The sequence below is a fragment of the Mirounga angustirostris genome, unplaced genomic scaffold, assembly GCF_029215605.1.
Source record: "Mirounga angustirostris isolate CCGP_5_RB_7025 unplaced genomic scaffold, mMirAng1.0.hap1 SCAF_4, whole genome shotgun sequence".
In the NCBI taxonomy this organism is placed as follows: Eukaryota; Metazoa; Chordata; class Mammalia; order Carnivora; family Phocidae; genus Mirounga; species Mirounga angustirostris.
Window position 1 is genome coordinate 61,721,335 of NW_026991712.1, and position 13,777 is coordinate 61,735,111.

General features: G+C 39.3%; 1 protein-coding gene across 14 annotated transcripts in view; it reads left to right on the plus strand.

Annotated features, from left to right (window-relative positions):
* The window catches only part of NCOA2 (nuclear receptor coactivator 2), a 290,419-nt gene that overhangs the window by 174,137 nt on the left and 102,505 nt on the right, over window positions 1–13,777 (plus strand). For 11 of the 14 annotated variants that reach the window (XM_064588232.1, XM_064588229.1, XM_054512572.2 and 8 more), the window contains 2 exons: window positions 7,639–7,743; window positions 10,471–10,643. In XM_064588232.1, coding sequence (XP_064444302.1) covers window positions 7,658–7,743; window positions 10,471–10,643 — 259 coding nt within the window. In that variant the 5' untranslated portion in view covers window positions 7,639–7,657. Of the gene's footprint in view, window positions 1–6,149; window positions 6,228–7,150; window positions 7,397–7,638; window positions 7,744–10,470; window positions 10,644–13,777 lie in introns of those variants that run through there. The other 3 variants (XM_064588231.1, XM_064588234.1, XM_045896420.3) reach the window with 2 other exon arrangements.

A 13,777-nucleotide genomic window follows, 5' to 3' on the forward strand; every position in this document is an offset into this window, starting at 1 on the left:
GATGACATCTTTCCAGAATACTAAGCCTCCAGGGAAAGCTGGTGTTACGAATGTTGACTAGGGGCTAAGTAATACCATGCTTGAAGGGGAGGGCCGTGCTTACATTGTGCAAGGGACGCAGCTTCTTCCCCGTGTCTTCACGAGTCCGAGGCCTTACTGAAACGTCGCCCTGCTATTCTGGCCATATTAGCGCTGGCTGACGTCGCTGGGGATAGAAGCAGCCCAGCGACTGGCTATATTAAGGAACTTAGCCTATGAGAATTCAGAAAGTAGGAACCATCTTCTGCCACTGATGTCAGACTAGACATTTTTCCCTCTGTTGGTAATGATAGTTTAGAGCGGCTCTCTGCTGCTGACATATTCTGCAGTGGATTTTGCTCAGGTCAGACTTGGAGAGAGGAGTTTTCCTTCTCTAGGAGCTCTGTGGATGATGGAAATGTTACAGCAAAACATTTGTGTACCCGGTGAACGCGAACTTCCCCATTTCTTTGGTTCTTGCAGCATGTGTTACAGAGCTGCTGCTGCCCATTTGCAGCCTGATGTGTTTATTAGTCTTCCCAATGGCATCTTGAAGTGTCTTTCAGCTAAAAAATTCATGAGTATTATTGGCTTTCAGTCAGAAAATGGAATATGTCTTCTAGTTACTGTCTAATATACCACTTTAAGGCCATTATACCAAAGTAAATCTAAGAGCATATTGAAAAGGAAGGAATTTTTTAGCTTAAACATTTGTTTATACACTGTACTACTCTTGCGTGGAGTAAGAAACAGCATGAGGCAAGGTAGGTGCTGAAGCCATTTCACTTGGGGGGGGATAGCAGGACAGACTTGCAGGCTGTGTTATTTTCCTTAATCCTGTCTCCAGCTGGAAACCGGTAGTATTTTATTATTGAAAAATCATGTCCTAATAATAGTACTTTGCGTTTGGTTTACTGCAGTTAATAAAAAAAAAAGTCAGGCATACTGTAAGTTGCTCAGAACTAGTGAAGTTAAACTGAGAATTTGTTTCCAAATAAGATGCCTTTTATTCTATATTTGTAGGAAGTGAGTTTCCTAAAACTTTACAATAATCAAACTGTTGTCACTGTATGAATTAACGTGCAGTTTTACGAGTTTGAATCTGTAGATACATACTGTAATATGTGAGGTAAATTAATATTGTATGAAAAGCAAGCAGTATAGCGTTTTGTAAAGATGAAGTTAAAAGTGTTCTTATGATCTAGTTCAAAAGGGTTATAACACTTTGAGAAAAATAATATACCCTCTGACTAGCTAGTTTATTTTTGAAATACTGTATAGCATCTTCTGTCACTGTTCAATGCACTAATTGTTTTGCCAGTGAAAAGAAAAAGTCTGATTTTTCTGTGTGCTCTCATTCCCTGCATTTAGTAAATCTACACAGTTCGACTTAACATTTGCATGTGTAATGCTCCTTTGTTTGCTTATTTATATGAGGCAACAGTATATCCTTGCATAATCTGTATATTTACTGCAGAGAATATTTATTTGATTCTTGCCAAGAGTTGGGGTCTTGCCAAAACAATGTTTGCTTAGGGTGATTTTGTCCACTTGACATTTTGCAAAGAGGTATTTCCCCTCCTCCGTCAATTCCGTGTTTTTATCTCTGTATCAGCTTACTGACTTCCAAGGTCTGGCCATTCTCTGCTTTCTGCCTTTCTCAGGCATCTACATCCAAAAGCACATTTGGCATATTTGAGCATTAGATACTGTTTTCTCTTTGACTTATCAGAGACTGGCCCAGAAATTGTTCTTTCTAAAGTAAAGGGTCCCCTCCCGGAACACAGTATACTTTGAGGGAAAAAAATGTTTCGAGTTTAGAATGAGCAAATGTTTTCACTTGTGATAAAGAAATAGTGAATGCATCTTTCACTACTGAGGTGGGCTTCTGAAAGGATTATCCTTTCGTAATTTAATAGAATAGAAGCAGAAAAGCATTTCAGTGAAGTTTTATTGTACAGCGGCAGTATTGCTTGAGTATTTCTTAGTCTTACAAAGTGTATGAAGAATCAGACTACAGAACACACAGCAATGTCATGTATCTCTTGTAAAAAGAGTTCAGAAAGGACCTGGAAGGCCATGGAAGCTGTAGGAGCCTTTCTGGGCTCATATCAAGAGCTAGATGATTTATCGGGCATCACCTCCTCTTGTAGGTGTTGATAAGAGAAGTTGTTTCAACAGCTCTTTGTATGTCATTTCATTATAAATTTCATCTCAAAGTAAGGAATTTCAGAGGGTCTAACTTTTAAAAACTATTTTGTGGAACTAGCAATAGAGAGATCTGATGTTGATCACTCATTATGTTTGGATTTCAGCAACAGTGTTATCCTTATTTATTCTTTAACTGAATTTGTTCCACATATAATAAATCTGACAGTTTTACAGGCCTTATTTGGAAGATGGCCAGTACTGATAAAAGATAAAATGCACATTATTGTTTGTATGAAGTCTGGATGATTAACTAGCTTTAATGGTATGAGGCTGTATTGTGAACAACAGCTTTGTTACCTGATAAGTTATGTTGATGAATTTCATGAACAAAGAGTTCAGTTTTTAATTGTGTTGAGGCTTTAACATTGCATTTTGCTTTCTGTCGATATGCTAAGGATATAACTGGCATTGTTCACCCCTCCCAGAATATCGTTACTTTAAAAAAAAAAAAAAAGCAGGCCTTGATTCTGATGGCTGTAACACTTTACTGTCTAGTTTATACAAGTTGGTATCAGAGGATGTAAGGGAGGAGGTACTGTCACAGTGAGAGCGGGATTATTGTTTGTTGTAGATAACAAGAACGAACAAATTGAAACTCCTTTTCCAGACTTGTCCTTTCACAACCCCCCACATCTGGTAGAAACTGGCTTGTTCTCAATGACTGTAATTACCATCAGATACGACCCAAGAGTTTGCTTGTGTCATTTTTCAGTTTTTGTGACTTACACTGAACAGTTTCAGAACTGAGAGTGAAACGCTCGAGAATTTTAATTTCATGTGAGTGTTGAAAACGTGCGGAAACTTTAAGAAACTATTAATTTAGGCCCACTTACAAAATAAAATAAGATTTCTAAACCTTGAGTGCTGCCCTTCACTATTTTTTTTCCGTCTCTTACCCTTTTACTGGGAATTGATTTTTAACTTTCATCTGTAAAAAATGCATTAAAACTCATCAATCCAGGGATGCCTGGGTGGCTCAGTCAGTTGAGTGTCTGCCTTCAGCTCAGGTCATGATTCCGGGGTGCTAGGATAGAGTCCCTCATCGGGCTCGTTGCTCAGCAGGGAGCCTGTTCTCCCTCTGCCTGCTGTTCCCTGCTTGTGCTCGCTTGCTGTCTCTCCCCCACCCCTGACAAATAAATAATAAACAAACAAACAAAATCTTAAAAAAATAAAACTCATCTATACATAGAGTTTATTTTAGATGATATTTTAGATGATTTTTCTGTGCCTAAGTGCACACTAGTAGTCATAAATCTATGTATTGAATCTGTTGTTCTTTCTCTGTTTTTTATCTGTGTCACTTGCGGGGGGGGCGGGATTCACTCACCTAGCTCCAGCACACGTTCCAGTGTGAAATACTGATGCTTGCTGCCAGCTGAACCTCACCTAAGGCATGAAGAGTATCAGAGTCCTCTAGATAGAGCACCACACTTCTCTTTGAGCACCTCGTTAATGAGGCTCACTGTTATTTATTTGGTTCATCCACTAAGGACCAGGGCATAAATCCACACGTTTGCTCCAGGATTTCATCTACTTCTAGCCCTGTGGCAGGCAAGAAAGAGGCGCCCAGGACCGGCTGCTTGCCGCCTGTCAGCACCTCCACCACCCTCCTCCTTTCTAGGCTTCAGCCCTAAATTTGCTTGCTTGCTTGCTTGCTTCCTTGCTTCCTTCCTCTCTCTTTCTTCTTCTTCTTCTTTTTTTCCATCTGAAGTCTTGTCTGTCTTCCCCTGGTTGATGAGCAGTGGTTCAGAGGGAGCATCCCCAGCCTGATGGCCATGGCTGGCAGAGTGCATCCGCCTGCCCCTAATTACTACAGACCCCCTCTTTTTTCTTTCCTTTGGTGGTTTACAGGTTGGTTGGCAGTGTGTACTGGACATAGCCTCAGGAAAATTGCTCAGAAAAGAGGACATATGGGGTAGACACCAAAAAATAAGTAAGCACATTCATAAAGTTAATTTTTTTTTATTTTGAGGAAATGTGTTTAAGGTACGATCACATAATAAAGAGAAAATTTAGCCCATAATAACTTATTTTAAGAGGAAATTAAGGGGCACCTGGGTGGCTCAGTCGGTTAAGTGTCTGCCTTCAGCTCGGGTCATGATCCCAGGGTCCTGGGATCGAGTGCCGCATCGGGCTCCCTACTCAGCAGGGAGTCTGCTTCTCCCTCTCCCTCTGCCCCTGCTTGTATTCCTTCTCCTGCTGTCTCTCTCTCTCTCTCTCTCTGTGTCAATTAAATAAATAAATCTTAAAAAAAAAAAAAAGGAAATTAAGTTACAAATGGAGTGGCTTGTGAGCCAGTGTTGAGTAGACTCAAGTAAAATATAAACAGTTTGCTCAAATGGTTTTCTATCCTTAGACCAGAAATTGTTAGCTCCTTGCTTTGCTCCTTATCTCCTTCTAGCCCTTTAGTTGAAATATATCAGTTCTGTCCCTTCGTGCAACATTACAATTACTAGTATATATGTTTTGGGAAATTTAAGATAGATGATGGCTGAAGCTAAAACTGAGTACAGACTTTAAGTAAGATAGTCACTTATATTGTCTTTTGAAAAGCTCTCTGATCTTTCTGATAGTACTGTATTTTTTAATATATATGGTGATACTTTGTGGGGGGCAAATAGCCATTTTCATCAACAGACTTAATACATATAGCTGCTCTATGGGGCATTTTGTTATATATTGAATGTTATATATTGATGATAAAAATTTACTTGAATTTTTATGATTTATAGAACACTGCTTCCACAGTGAAAATCGTGAAGGTCATTTGTTAAAAGCTTACTGAGATTGGATGGGTAGTATTTTTCCTTACATGCTTGTAAGTAAAACCATGAGAACTGTGGTTCCAAGAGAAATGGTGAAAAGGAATGTTCATAGGTATCATCCGAGAAGGGTTTTGGTGTTGAGGTTTTTGCTTCACCCGCTGTCCTTTTATACCTCCTGCAATGCCCTGGCTCCCTTCCTCACCATTAGAACGCCTAGACCTTCCTCAAGGCCAGCTCAGTACCTCCCTGTCCCAGCCAGCAGAGTGTTCTTCTTTCTTGGACCTTACAATACGTGGGAGTGTGAGCCAGTTATAGAATACCTTTACCAAGTTTACTTGTTGCTGTTTTCCCCATGTACAGATGTATCTCCCTCTTGTTTTCTTCTTGAGAGCAACATTCCTCCTTGTGCTTCTTGAGCACCTAGCCTGACACATAATGAATGAATGAATGACATTGAGATGACATTGACATTGACAATGACAATGACACTGAGGTGAGGGGAAAGAGTCAAGCACGGAGATGCATGCAATCCATATCTTGCACCTTCTCCCTCCTGACCTGTGCTTATGTGAGTACTGGAAGAATGGCTTCTTTGATGAGGAGACCCTTGCCATAACATCTTCGTTAAAAGTAGGGAGTGTATAACCCTGTGTACAAATCATCCCAGCTCTGACATTTGCTAAGCTGCTCAACTGCCCTGCGCTGGAGATGCTAATAATTATCCCCATTTAACAGAAAAGGTAATTAAGCCATGAGAGGTAACTTCTTAAGGTCCCACAACTAACCAAGTGGTAGAGCTTGGACATGGATTACGTGCATACAGCTTCTCTGCTCGATTGCCTCTCATAGTCTGTTTTGATGATTAAATCATGGCCAGCAACTGCTTGGTGCATACTAAATGCTAAACAAATAACTAAATACAGATTATACTTATTATCAGCCCCAAACTGTGCCCACGGTACAGGACCTTGGGACTTAGCTACATTGCTCCCACGGCAGGAAACTCAGGCATTAGCTTTCAGATTGTTCCCTCCTGTGTGACCTCTTGAATATAATGTGCAATTGGTGCAGCCTCCCTCAACTGATACAGTGTTTCTTCGTCCTACTTCCACATGACTCTAAAAAAAAATTCATTCCTCTGCCCTCTTGGATCAGAGTTGTGACCAGAAGAAATACTTGTAGGGAGACTGAGCATCGCAGATTTCACGGAGGGAACGCTGGGCAGTTTGATGGGTATGTGACAATGATAAAATGATCGGTGTTTTCTTCGCCCACCTTCCTCTTTGTCCTTTCTTCATGAACCTGTAACTCTCTGGCATTTTTCTGAAGTCCTTGACCTTCTTCTACTGTCTTGCCCTTCCATCCAATTTTTCCAATCCAGAAAGGAAGAAAAGCCACTACAGAAAGTAAAGGAGGGTGAAGGTGACTTTAGAAGCCTGGGAGACAGAAGGAAGGGGGAAATAGCAGAGAATTGAAACTCTAAGATTAAAGACTTTTAAATGCTGACTTAATCTTTTTAGGCTGCACTTTTTTTCTTTTGCTAAGCAGTTATTAAGCACCGTGTGCTTAAGCGACTACATCATTTCCCCAGCGTCTTTGTTAGTCCCTTTGTTTAGTTCTCATAGAATTTAAACCTCTGTCACTCTGTTCTTTGCGTATTTAAATGTTATTTTGATTTTACTGATGATGACCAATGTGAACACACTCTCTTACTGTATATCCTTTTATTTTCTTATTGGAAGGAATCCAGCAAGCAGGAGCCAGTAATTGTCCTCCTTCGTTAGGGTCAATAATGTTCCCTGATTTTTTTTTTTTTTTTTAAGTATATTTTAAGACCTTCGGTGATAGCAGCTAGAATTGGTGATAGCAGCTAGAATTAGCTGAGGGAGGGAGCCTCAGGAGTGGCAGGATGTGAGAAAGGAAACTACCGAGGGGAGGTGTGCTTAGGAAGGCGAGCTGCCGGGGAGAGAGGGCTGGGAGGGAGAGGGCGGAGGGCGAGGGCGGAGCATCGAGGCCGCTGCCGCAGGGGTGGAGGGAACTGGAGACTCCACGGGGAGGCGGAAACATCCTCTATTTGGGGAGCATTGCTTCTGGAGGTCTCGTGCGAGGCCAGGATCTGTGGGTCAGATGTAGCTGGGCGGATTTGGAAACATTCAGCTTACTGGTGGGGCACTGCTTCTTCCCAGGGCTGTCTGTCATGGGTGAGCTATTGCAGCACAGACTTCACATTGGCCAACCCAAAACAGAGACTGGGAGGAGCCCCTTACAACACCTGTAGCTTCCCCATGGTGCAAGATCACTCCTGAAACTGAAGGCTGGCTGCAGAAACCCAGGGCCAGCAGATTGTAGTTCATGGTGCTGCTGAAATGCAATGTCTGCTTAAAGAGTCTGGGCCCAATGAGGTAGGCTTGTTTGCTTTTGAAATGTGAACCTTTACAAATACTTAACTTTTAAACAAGGTAAAAAAAAAAATTGAGCCCTTTCATTAGAAGTTACATGTGCATATTAACCAAACAATGTTCATCATCAGTAACTTGTCAAATTTCTGATTGAAGTCGAAGTTCTTTTATTGGTGGTAAATTGATCAGGCACTTTATCATCAGCTCTGTTCTTTTTTTTTTTTTTTCCCCATTTCTTGTTTTAGTTGCTGATATGTGTTCAAGATGAGTGGGATGGGAGAAAACACCTCTGACCCATCCAGGGCAGAGACAAGAAAGCGCAAGGAATGTCCTGACCAGCTTGGACCCAGGTTAGATTCTTGCTGAGAAACAGAATCAGTACTGCCCATGAAAGCCACATGCATGCAGCATTGACTTGACACCTAATTGAAATACTGTTTGTTTTTCCTCCTTAACCGTTAAACCTTTGAATATATATTATTTAACTTACATTTGGGTTATGCTGATCAGTTGCAGATTTTATTATTCTTTACAAGAGGACTGAAAGCTACATACTTCTTCTGATGTCCCCTGTGTACTTGACTATTAAAGCAGGCTTATTATATAATTTTGAGTCTTCCACATTTTCTTTTCTGTTAGATCACAGGAGGTGATAAAGACAAGAATACCCCATAGTAGAATTTGCTGTTTTTACACTAAGTTTTATTTTTACTTATTTATTTTTTTGAGTTGGTAACAAAGATTGTGGCCCTTCAGTGAGTAAAACAAGTAATTTAAAGCAAGTTCCATGTCATATATTATGGATGGAAGTGTCAGTTCTAATCTCCATGCAGGGTAATTTAGCATTATCTAGTAAAATTATAAATGGGTATCCTCTTTGAACTAGCAGTCCACTTCTAGGAATTTTCCAGCAGTATGCTTTCACACTGGCAAAATGATAGACACTGAGTTTACTTTTTACAGCATTGTTTAATAATTGCAGAAGAGTAGGAAAAACCTCAATGTTTGTAGGGAACTATTTAAACAGCTATGATACCTCCATAACCTGGAATGCAATACAGCTATGAAAAACAATGAAGATGCTTAATGGATTGATATAAAAAGAATCTCTTAAGAACATTGTTACAGAGAAAAACAAGTTTTGAAGCATGTTTATGGAGTACTACCCTTTGTATAAACTACCCCTTTGTATAAACCATTTGTTTTGGGGTAATTATGAAACACTTAAGTGTTGTTAACCCATTTTGGGGGATGAGAACTAGGCTACTAGGTAACAAAGGTAGGAGAGAGACTTCATTCTTTTGATTACTTAAATCATATAAATGATTTTAAAAGTTAAATAAAAGCAGCAGCTTCTGTTAAAGTAATAGATCAGATGGAGTAATAGCCAGTAAAAAGATCAGATGGAGAATAACAGGGAAGAGGACTAGGAAAAGTCATTAAGACAGGAAGAAAAGGAGAAAGAGCAAAAATTTTTTATGTTCCCTTTTCCCCTTTTAGTTGCCAAACAGAACAAGTGTATTAAATCGCTACTGTGCGCATTCCAGCCCCCGACCCTCGGCTCCACTACGTGGCCTCTAGATTTCCCCGGTACCTCCTGGCTATCCACAACCATCTGTCTGTCAAACTGCCTTTAATGCCTGGAAGTTCCCTCGAGGAGGCAGTTTGATAAAATGGAGACTGTTCCGATGGAGCGCAGTTCTCTTACCTCGTGCTGCGCCAGCGCCAGGGTGCAGTGCGGTGGAGAGTCTCCGAACCCTCTCCCGAACACTCTCCGGGGCGCTCTCGGGCCTTTGTAACACATTAGCTCCCCTTTCTCACCTATTTGTCATGTGTTTATTCATCTTGCGGGTGGGGGGGGTGGTGGTGCTGCTGAAGAGAGGTTGAGGGGGGCTGAGGGGTCCAGATGGGAACTTGGCTCTTCCATGCATTCCATCCATTCCCTGCCTTTCCCTGTACTTAATGAAGTAGAAGTTAGGAATAAAATTGAGACTTAGAAAAACCAAATTCAGGTCTCTGCTCTACCAGTAACTCACTGGGTGATCTTGGACAAATTGTGTAACCACTATGAAATGGAGAAATTGTCTTCTATCTCAGCTTTATTAGTTTATGAAAATAAAGCTAATACTTGGAGGCAAATAGATGGAAGTCTATTACTGAGTACAAATTCTTATCAATTGGTATTACATACAAATAATTATATATTAAAAATACAGAAAGCTGCTATATTAAACAACTTATATTTCTTACTTATTGTATTGTTTGAATGTCATTTAGTGGGTCCTCTACTAAAAAAAAAGGTGTGTGCTGTTATTATCAAAGGGAACTTGCTATTTTGTCGAATTCAAATGCGAAGATCTTGCCAATTTTTATTTTTCCCTCTCTTGCATTAACTTTTTAAAACTTTAGTTGAACTTGGACCATTTGTGTATATTTTGCACGTCATTCAGCTTGGACAGTTAACAAATACCCTAGGTCAGTTTCGCTTTTGTTTCTGGCTGTACTGTGGTTTTTTGCATTATCTAAAAAAATTGTTTGGTTTGATTACCAACATTCTAAAGAAGTCTATGAAATCATGGAGATTTACTTTTATCTTTTTATGCTTTACCAAAAATCCCTGCCAATTTATTTATTCCTATTCTAACTAGGTTAGGTTCCCTTTCTTCTTTTACTAATCTTAAAATTTTATAACATAATCTCCCTTACCTTTCTAAAACGTTCCTCTATGTATTCAACAATAAATTTGATACCTACTTCTACCAAGTGTTGTATTAAGCACAGTGATGAGCAAATCGTCCTGAGCCTTATCATTGTGAAGCTTACTGTCCCGTGGGAGACATGCACGTTGAACAAATGATCACACAATTAAATCTATAATCATGTACTGGGGTGAGTTTGATTTCAAAAAACATGCAACACTTAGGGCAAATTGAGGGTTTTTTCCCCCCAAAGTACCTCCATGTTTATGTAAGTAACTTTTGTTTGCTATCTTTGTATTAGAACTTGTTTAACATGCTTACATTTTTTATAATAGCTTTTTTTCAAATTCATAATAAAAACATGTATCTCCTTTTTAGTCCCAAGAGGAGCAATGAGAAACGTAATCGTGAACAGGAAAATAAATATATTGAAGAACTTGCAGAGCTGATTTTTGCAAATTTTAATGATATAGACAACTTTAACTTCAAACCTGACAAATGTGCAATCTTAAAAGAAACTGTGAAGCAAATTCGTCAGATCAAAGAACAAGGTAAGAGGACTGAATTAATATTTTGGGGACTTGAGCCGGTTTCTGTTTTTTCATGTGTGAGAAGTCCCTTCAGAGTCCCTTTAATCCATTTCTTATGCTTAAATTATTGATGAGGAAATGATGTCACAGTGCAAGATGAATGTAAGTATCACTTGCAGTGGTTTATAAATAGGCTTTATATAAAATTCAGCAATTCCCTAAAGACAGAGGAGACTGAGGTGAGACAGGGTGATGTAACTTTTCATCTAGTAAAACTCAATTAGGTGCCCACTGATTCTCCTCCCCTACCTTGGAATTTTCATTGCTTGCACAGCAAGTGACTGTCATAATTTGCAAGTGAGGAGCCAACTACAGATGGAAACCAGAAGTAAGGAAGTGAGCCACCTCCTGTTTCAGCTAGTCAGCATATTTGATTAAGTCTGAGCCTCAACTGGCCATGCCGCTAGATTAGAATTTCATATCCTGAATGACAAGAGATTTGAAAGGCTCAAGCTTCCAGTCCGAATTCTTTTGTGAAGTTGAAACAGAGAACATGACAGCTTTGTTCCTGGGGTTTTTCTTTTTTTCTGAGATCATTTTCTGCCTCTCTTCTTTGAAGAAAAAAAAAATTTAAGAAAATACTATTTTAAAAAACACATTGGACTTTGTGGTGCCAAAAAAAAAAAAAAAATCAGTATTAGGCAAGTATGAACAGTGTCTGGGTGCTTAGGGCCAATATATGCTCTTAAAGTATTCATACTCTGCTTTCCTTCAGGGCTGGGGAGATTATTATCTCTTGTAATCTGTTTTTGAATGCATCCTCTAGAGTTCATTTTTTTTAATCTACCTTTTATGTGATATTCAAAAGAGGCACATTTTAGAAAAATAATGTCTTTGTGCAGGTATATGACCTGAAACTTCCCATCTGTCATAAAATCCTAGCTACCTATTTGCATATCATCATTATAGCTTTTTTCATTTTTATACATTTACTATTAAGCTAAGTTTTATATAAAACAGTTTTATAAATGTAGTTCTGTCTTCTAAGAAGTTAAAAATATATGCCTAACATACACAACACAGTTTCTAATACCAGCCCACTCTGAAAATCAGTCTTTATTTCCTGGTTTCTCAACCAAAATTCTATAACTTGGCACTTAACATTCCATGAGTTTCTGCTCTCAGTGCCTGCCTCGGTTTCCCTTCATCTCTTTTTTCTTCTGTCTGTTCCCTTTGAGATCCACTAGTTATCAAAAACTCAGTTTAATCTCAATTTTGAATCTTCATTTTTTGGGTATCAGCAAATGGATAGAATAATATTCCTACAGCTCTTAGGAGAAATAATTGGTTAAAGTTTCATAGTGCTTTGAAGTTGCTCTATCTCTAGTTGCTGATATTACGGTGGAGAAATCAAGCTGCTTGTTTCAGGTTTCTGAAGATTTTGAATGATACAATTTTGTGAACATTGCATGTTAGGCAGGACTTCCACACTTTAAAACAGTTATATATATTTTTTTACTATCAAGGTCTTTCACAAGGTTTTAAAAGTTTTGCAAAACCTTGGTAATTCCCCTTTCCAACCATAAGACACGTTAAGATGTGTCACGCTGGGACTCTGCCATACTCTTACTGTAGGTTTAATCATAAGGCTGCATACCACAACCACCCAAGAAACAGCAGCAATAAACACCCTGTCATGTCTTATTCTTATAATGTTCCTATTTGAAAAATAATGTCTTTTGAAAAGGGAAGCAGAAATTAAAAACCAAATGAAAAACACAGATACACTTTCATGTTCTAATCTAGTATTTAAAAAATATTTTTTGTTTAACAAATTGTTTTTTAGAAAACAGCAGGACTTCAGAATTAAATCAGACAGAAGCCTTGGTATGAATCCTGGGTCTGCCACTGACAAGCTCTTTGAACCTGGGCAAATTATTTTCTCTCTCTGAAACTCCATTTCCTCATACAGAATTTAGCAGTCACAATATTGAGGTTGTGCGGTTGTTGAAATCATGAGCTATGTAAATGCACTCAGCAAATACCTGTCACAGTGAAGGTTTGGTAGGTATTCAGTAAATACCTTTTTCACATTAAGCAGGAAGTCGCTTTCTTTTCTTCACATATGCTAGGGTCTTCAGTGAGCTCTTCCTTCAGATGGAGAATGGGAAATAAAAACGGTGGGGAAGTACGTTATGAATATCCTTTCCTATAGGGTCATTTGAAGAACGTAAGATTTTCTGAGGCCAGAGAACTCTGCATAGCCTTTGCATACCACTCCCCGGCCACCTCTATTGAGGCCAAGCTTGGTTTGTCTCCGCAGTGGAGGGCCAGCTGAGGTTCAAGAGCAACGCATAAGTCATACCCGAGCCCTTCTCTCGCATTCTTTGTGCCCAAAAGATCCCCCTTTGAATCAGTATAAATAAAGCCCATCCATCATCTTTCCAACGTTTCCAAACTTCATTTGTATTTCAGTCGCAAGTCTCAGATTGAATAATATCATAATTGTGCTAGAGCAGGTAGACTGGATTGCATGGGGAGCCACGGTAAAGAATCCACATCAGGAAAGCCAGGCTTGTATTTAAGGTGCCCTCCAGTGTCAAAAGCTCAGGGAGATGAGCCAGGCATGCTGGGGTTTTTCTCGCGAGTCTACTCTGTCATCAGCTGTTCCTCAAGTTCCCATCCACTTTATAAATAGAGGAGAGAAGAAAGGATATTTTAAAATGGCCTAAACGATGGGAATTTGGAGGGAGAATTGCCAGCTATTTAAATAAGTCAGCATTCTCCTGTATATAGCACGTTATGAGACACATGTCTGACAGATGCCAGCCCTCCAACAGCATGCACACTGCAGTGGATCTTGCAGGAGCAAAGCAGATAGACACGGTGTGGACTTAAGCCCTTACACCAGCTTTGTGATATTGAAGTATGAGGCTTTGTCCTATTTAAGACGATGCTGATAATGTTTAAAACTTCTGGCTCCTATAACGTACAATAATAGTCCATAAATAGTAAATAACCTTTTTTTCGTAATTAGGGAGGCTAATATTGCTTCTGTTCCACAGAAGAATAATAAGTAGTATGAAAAATACAAATGATTTAATTGGGAATTATTGTGTCGAACTTCATACTCCTTAGCTGGAAACTTAAATAAA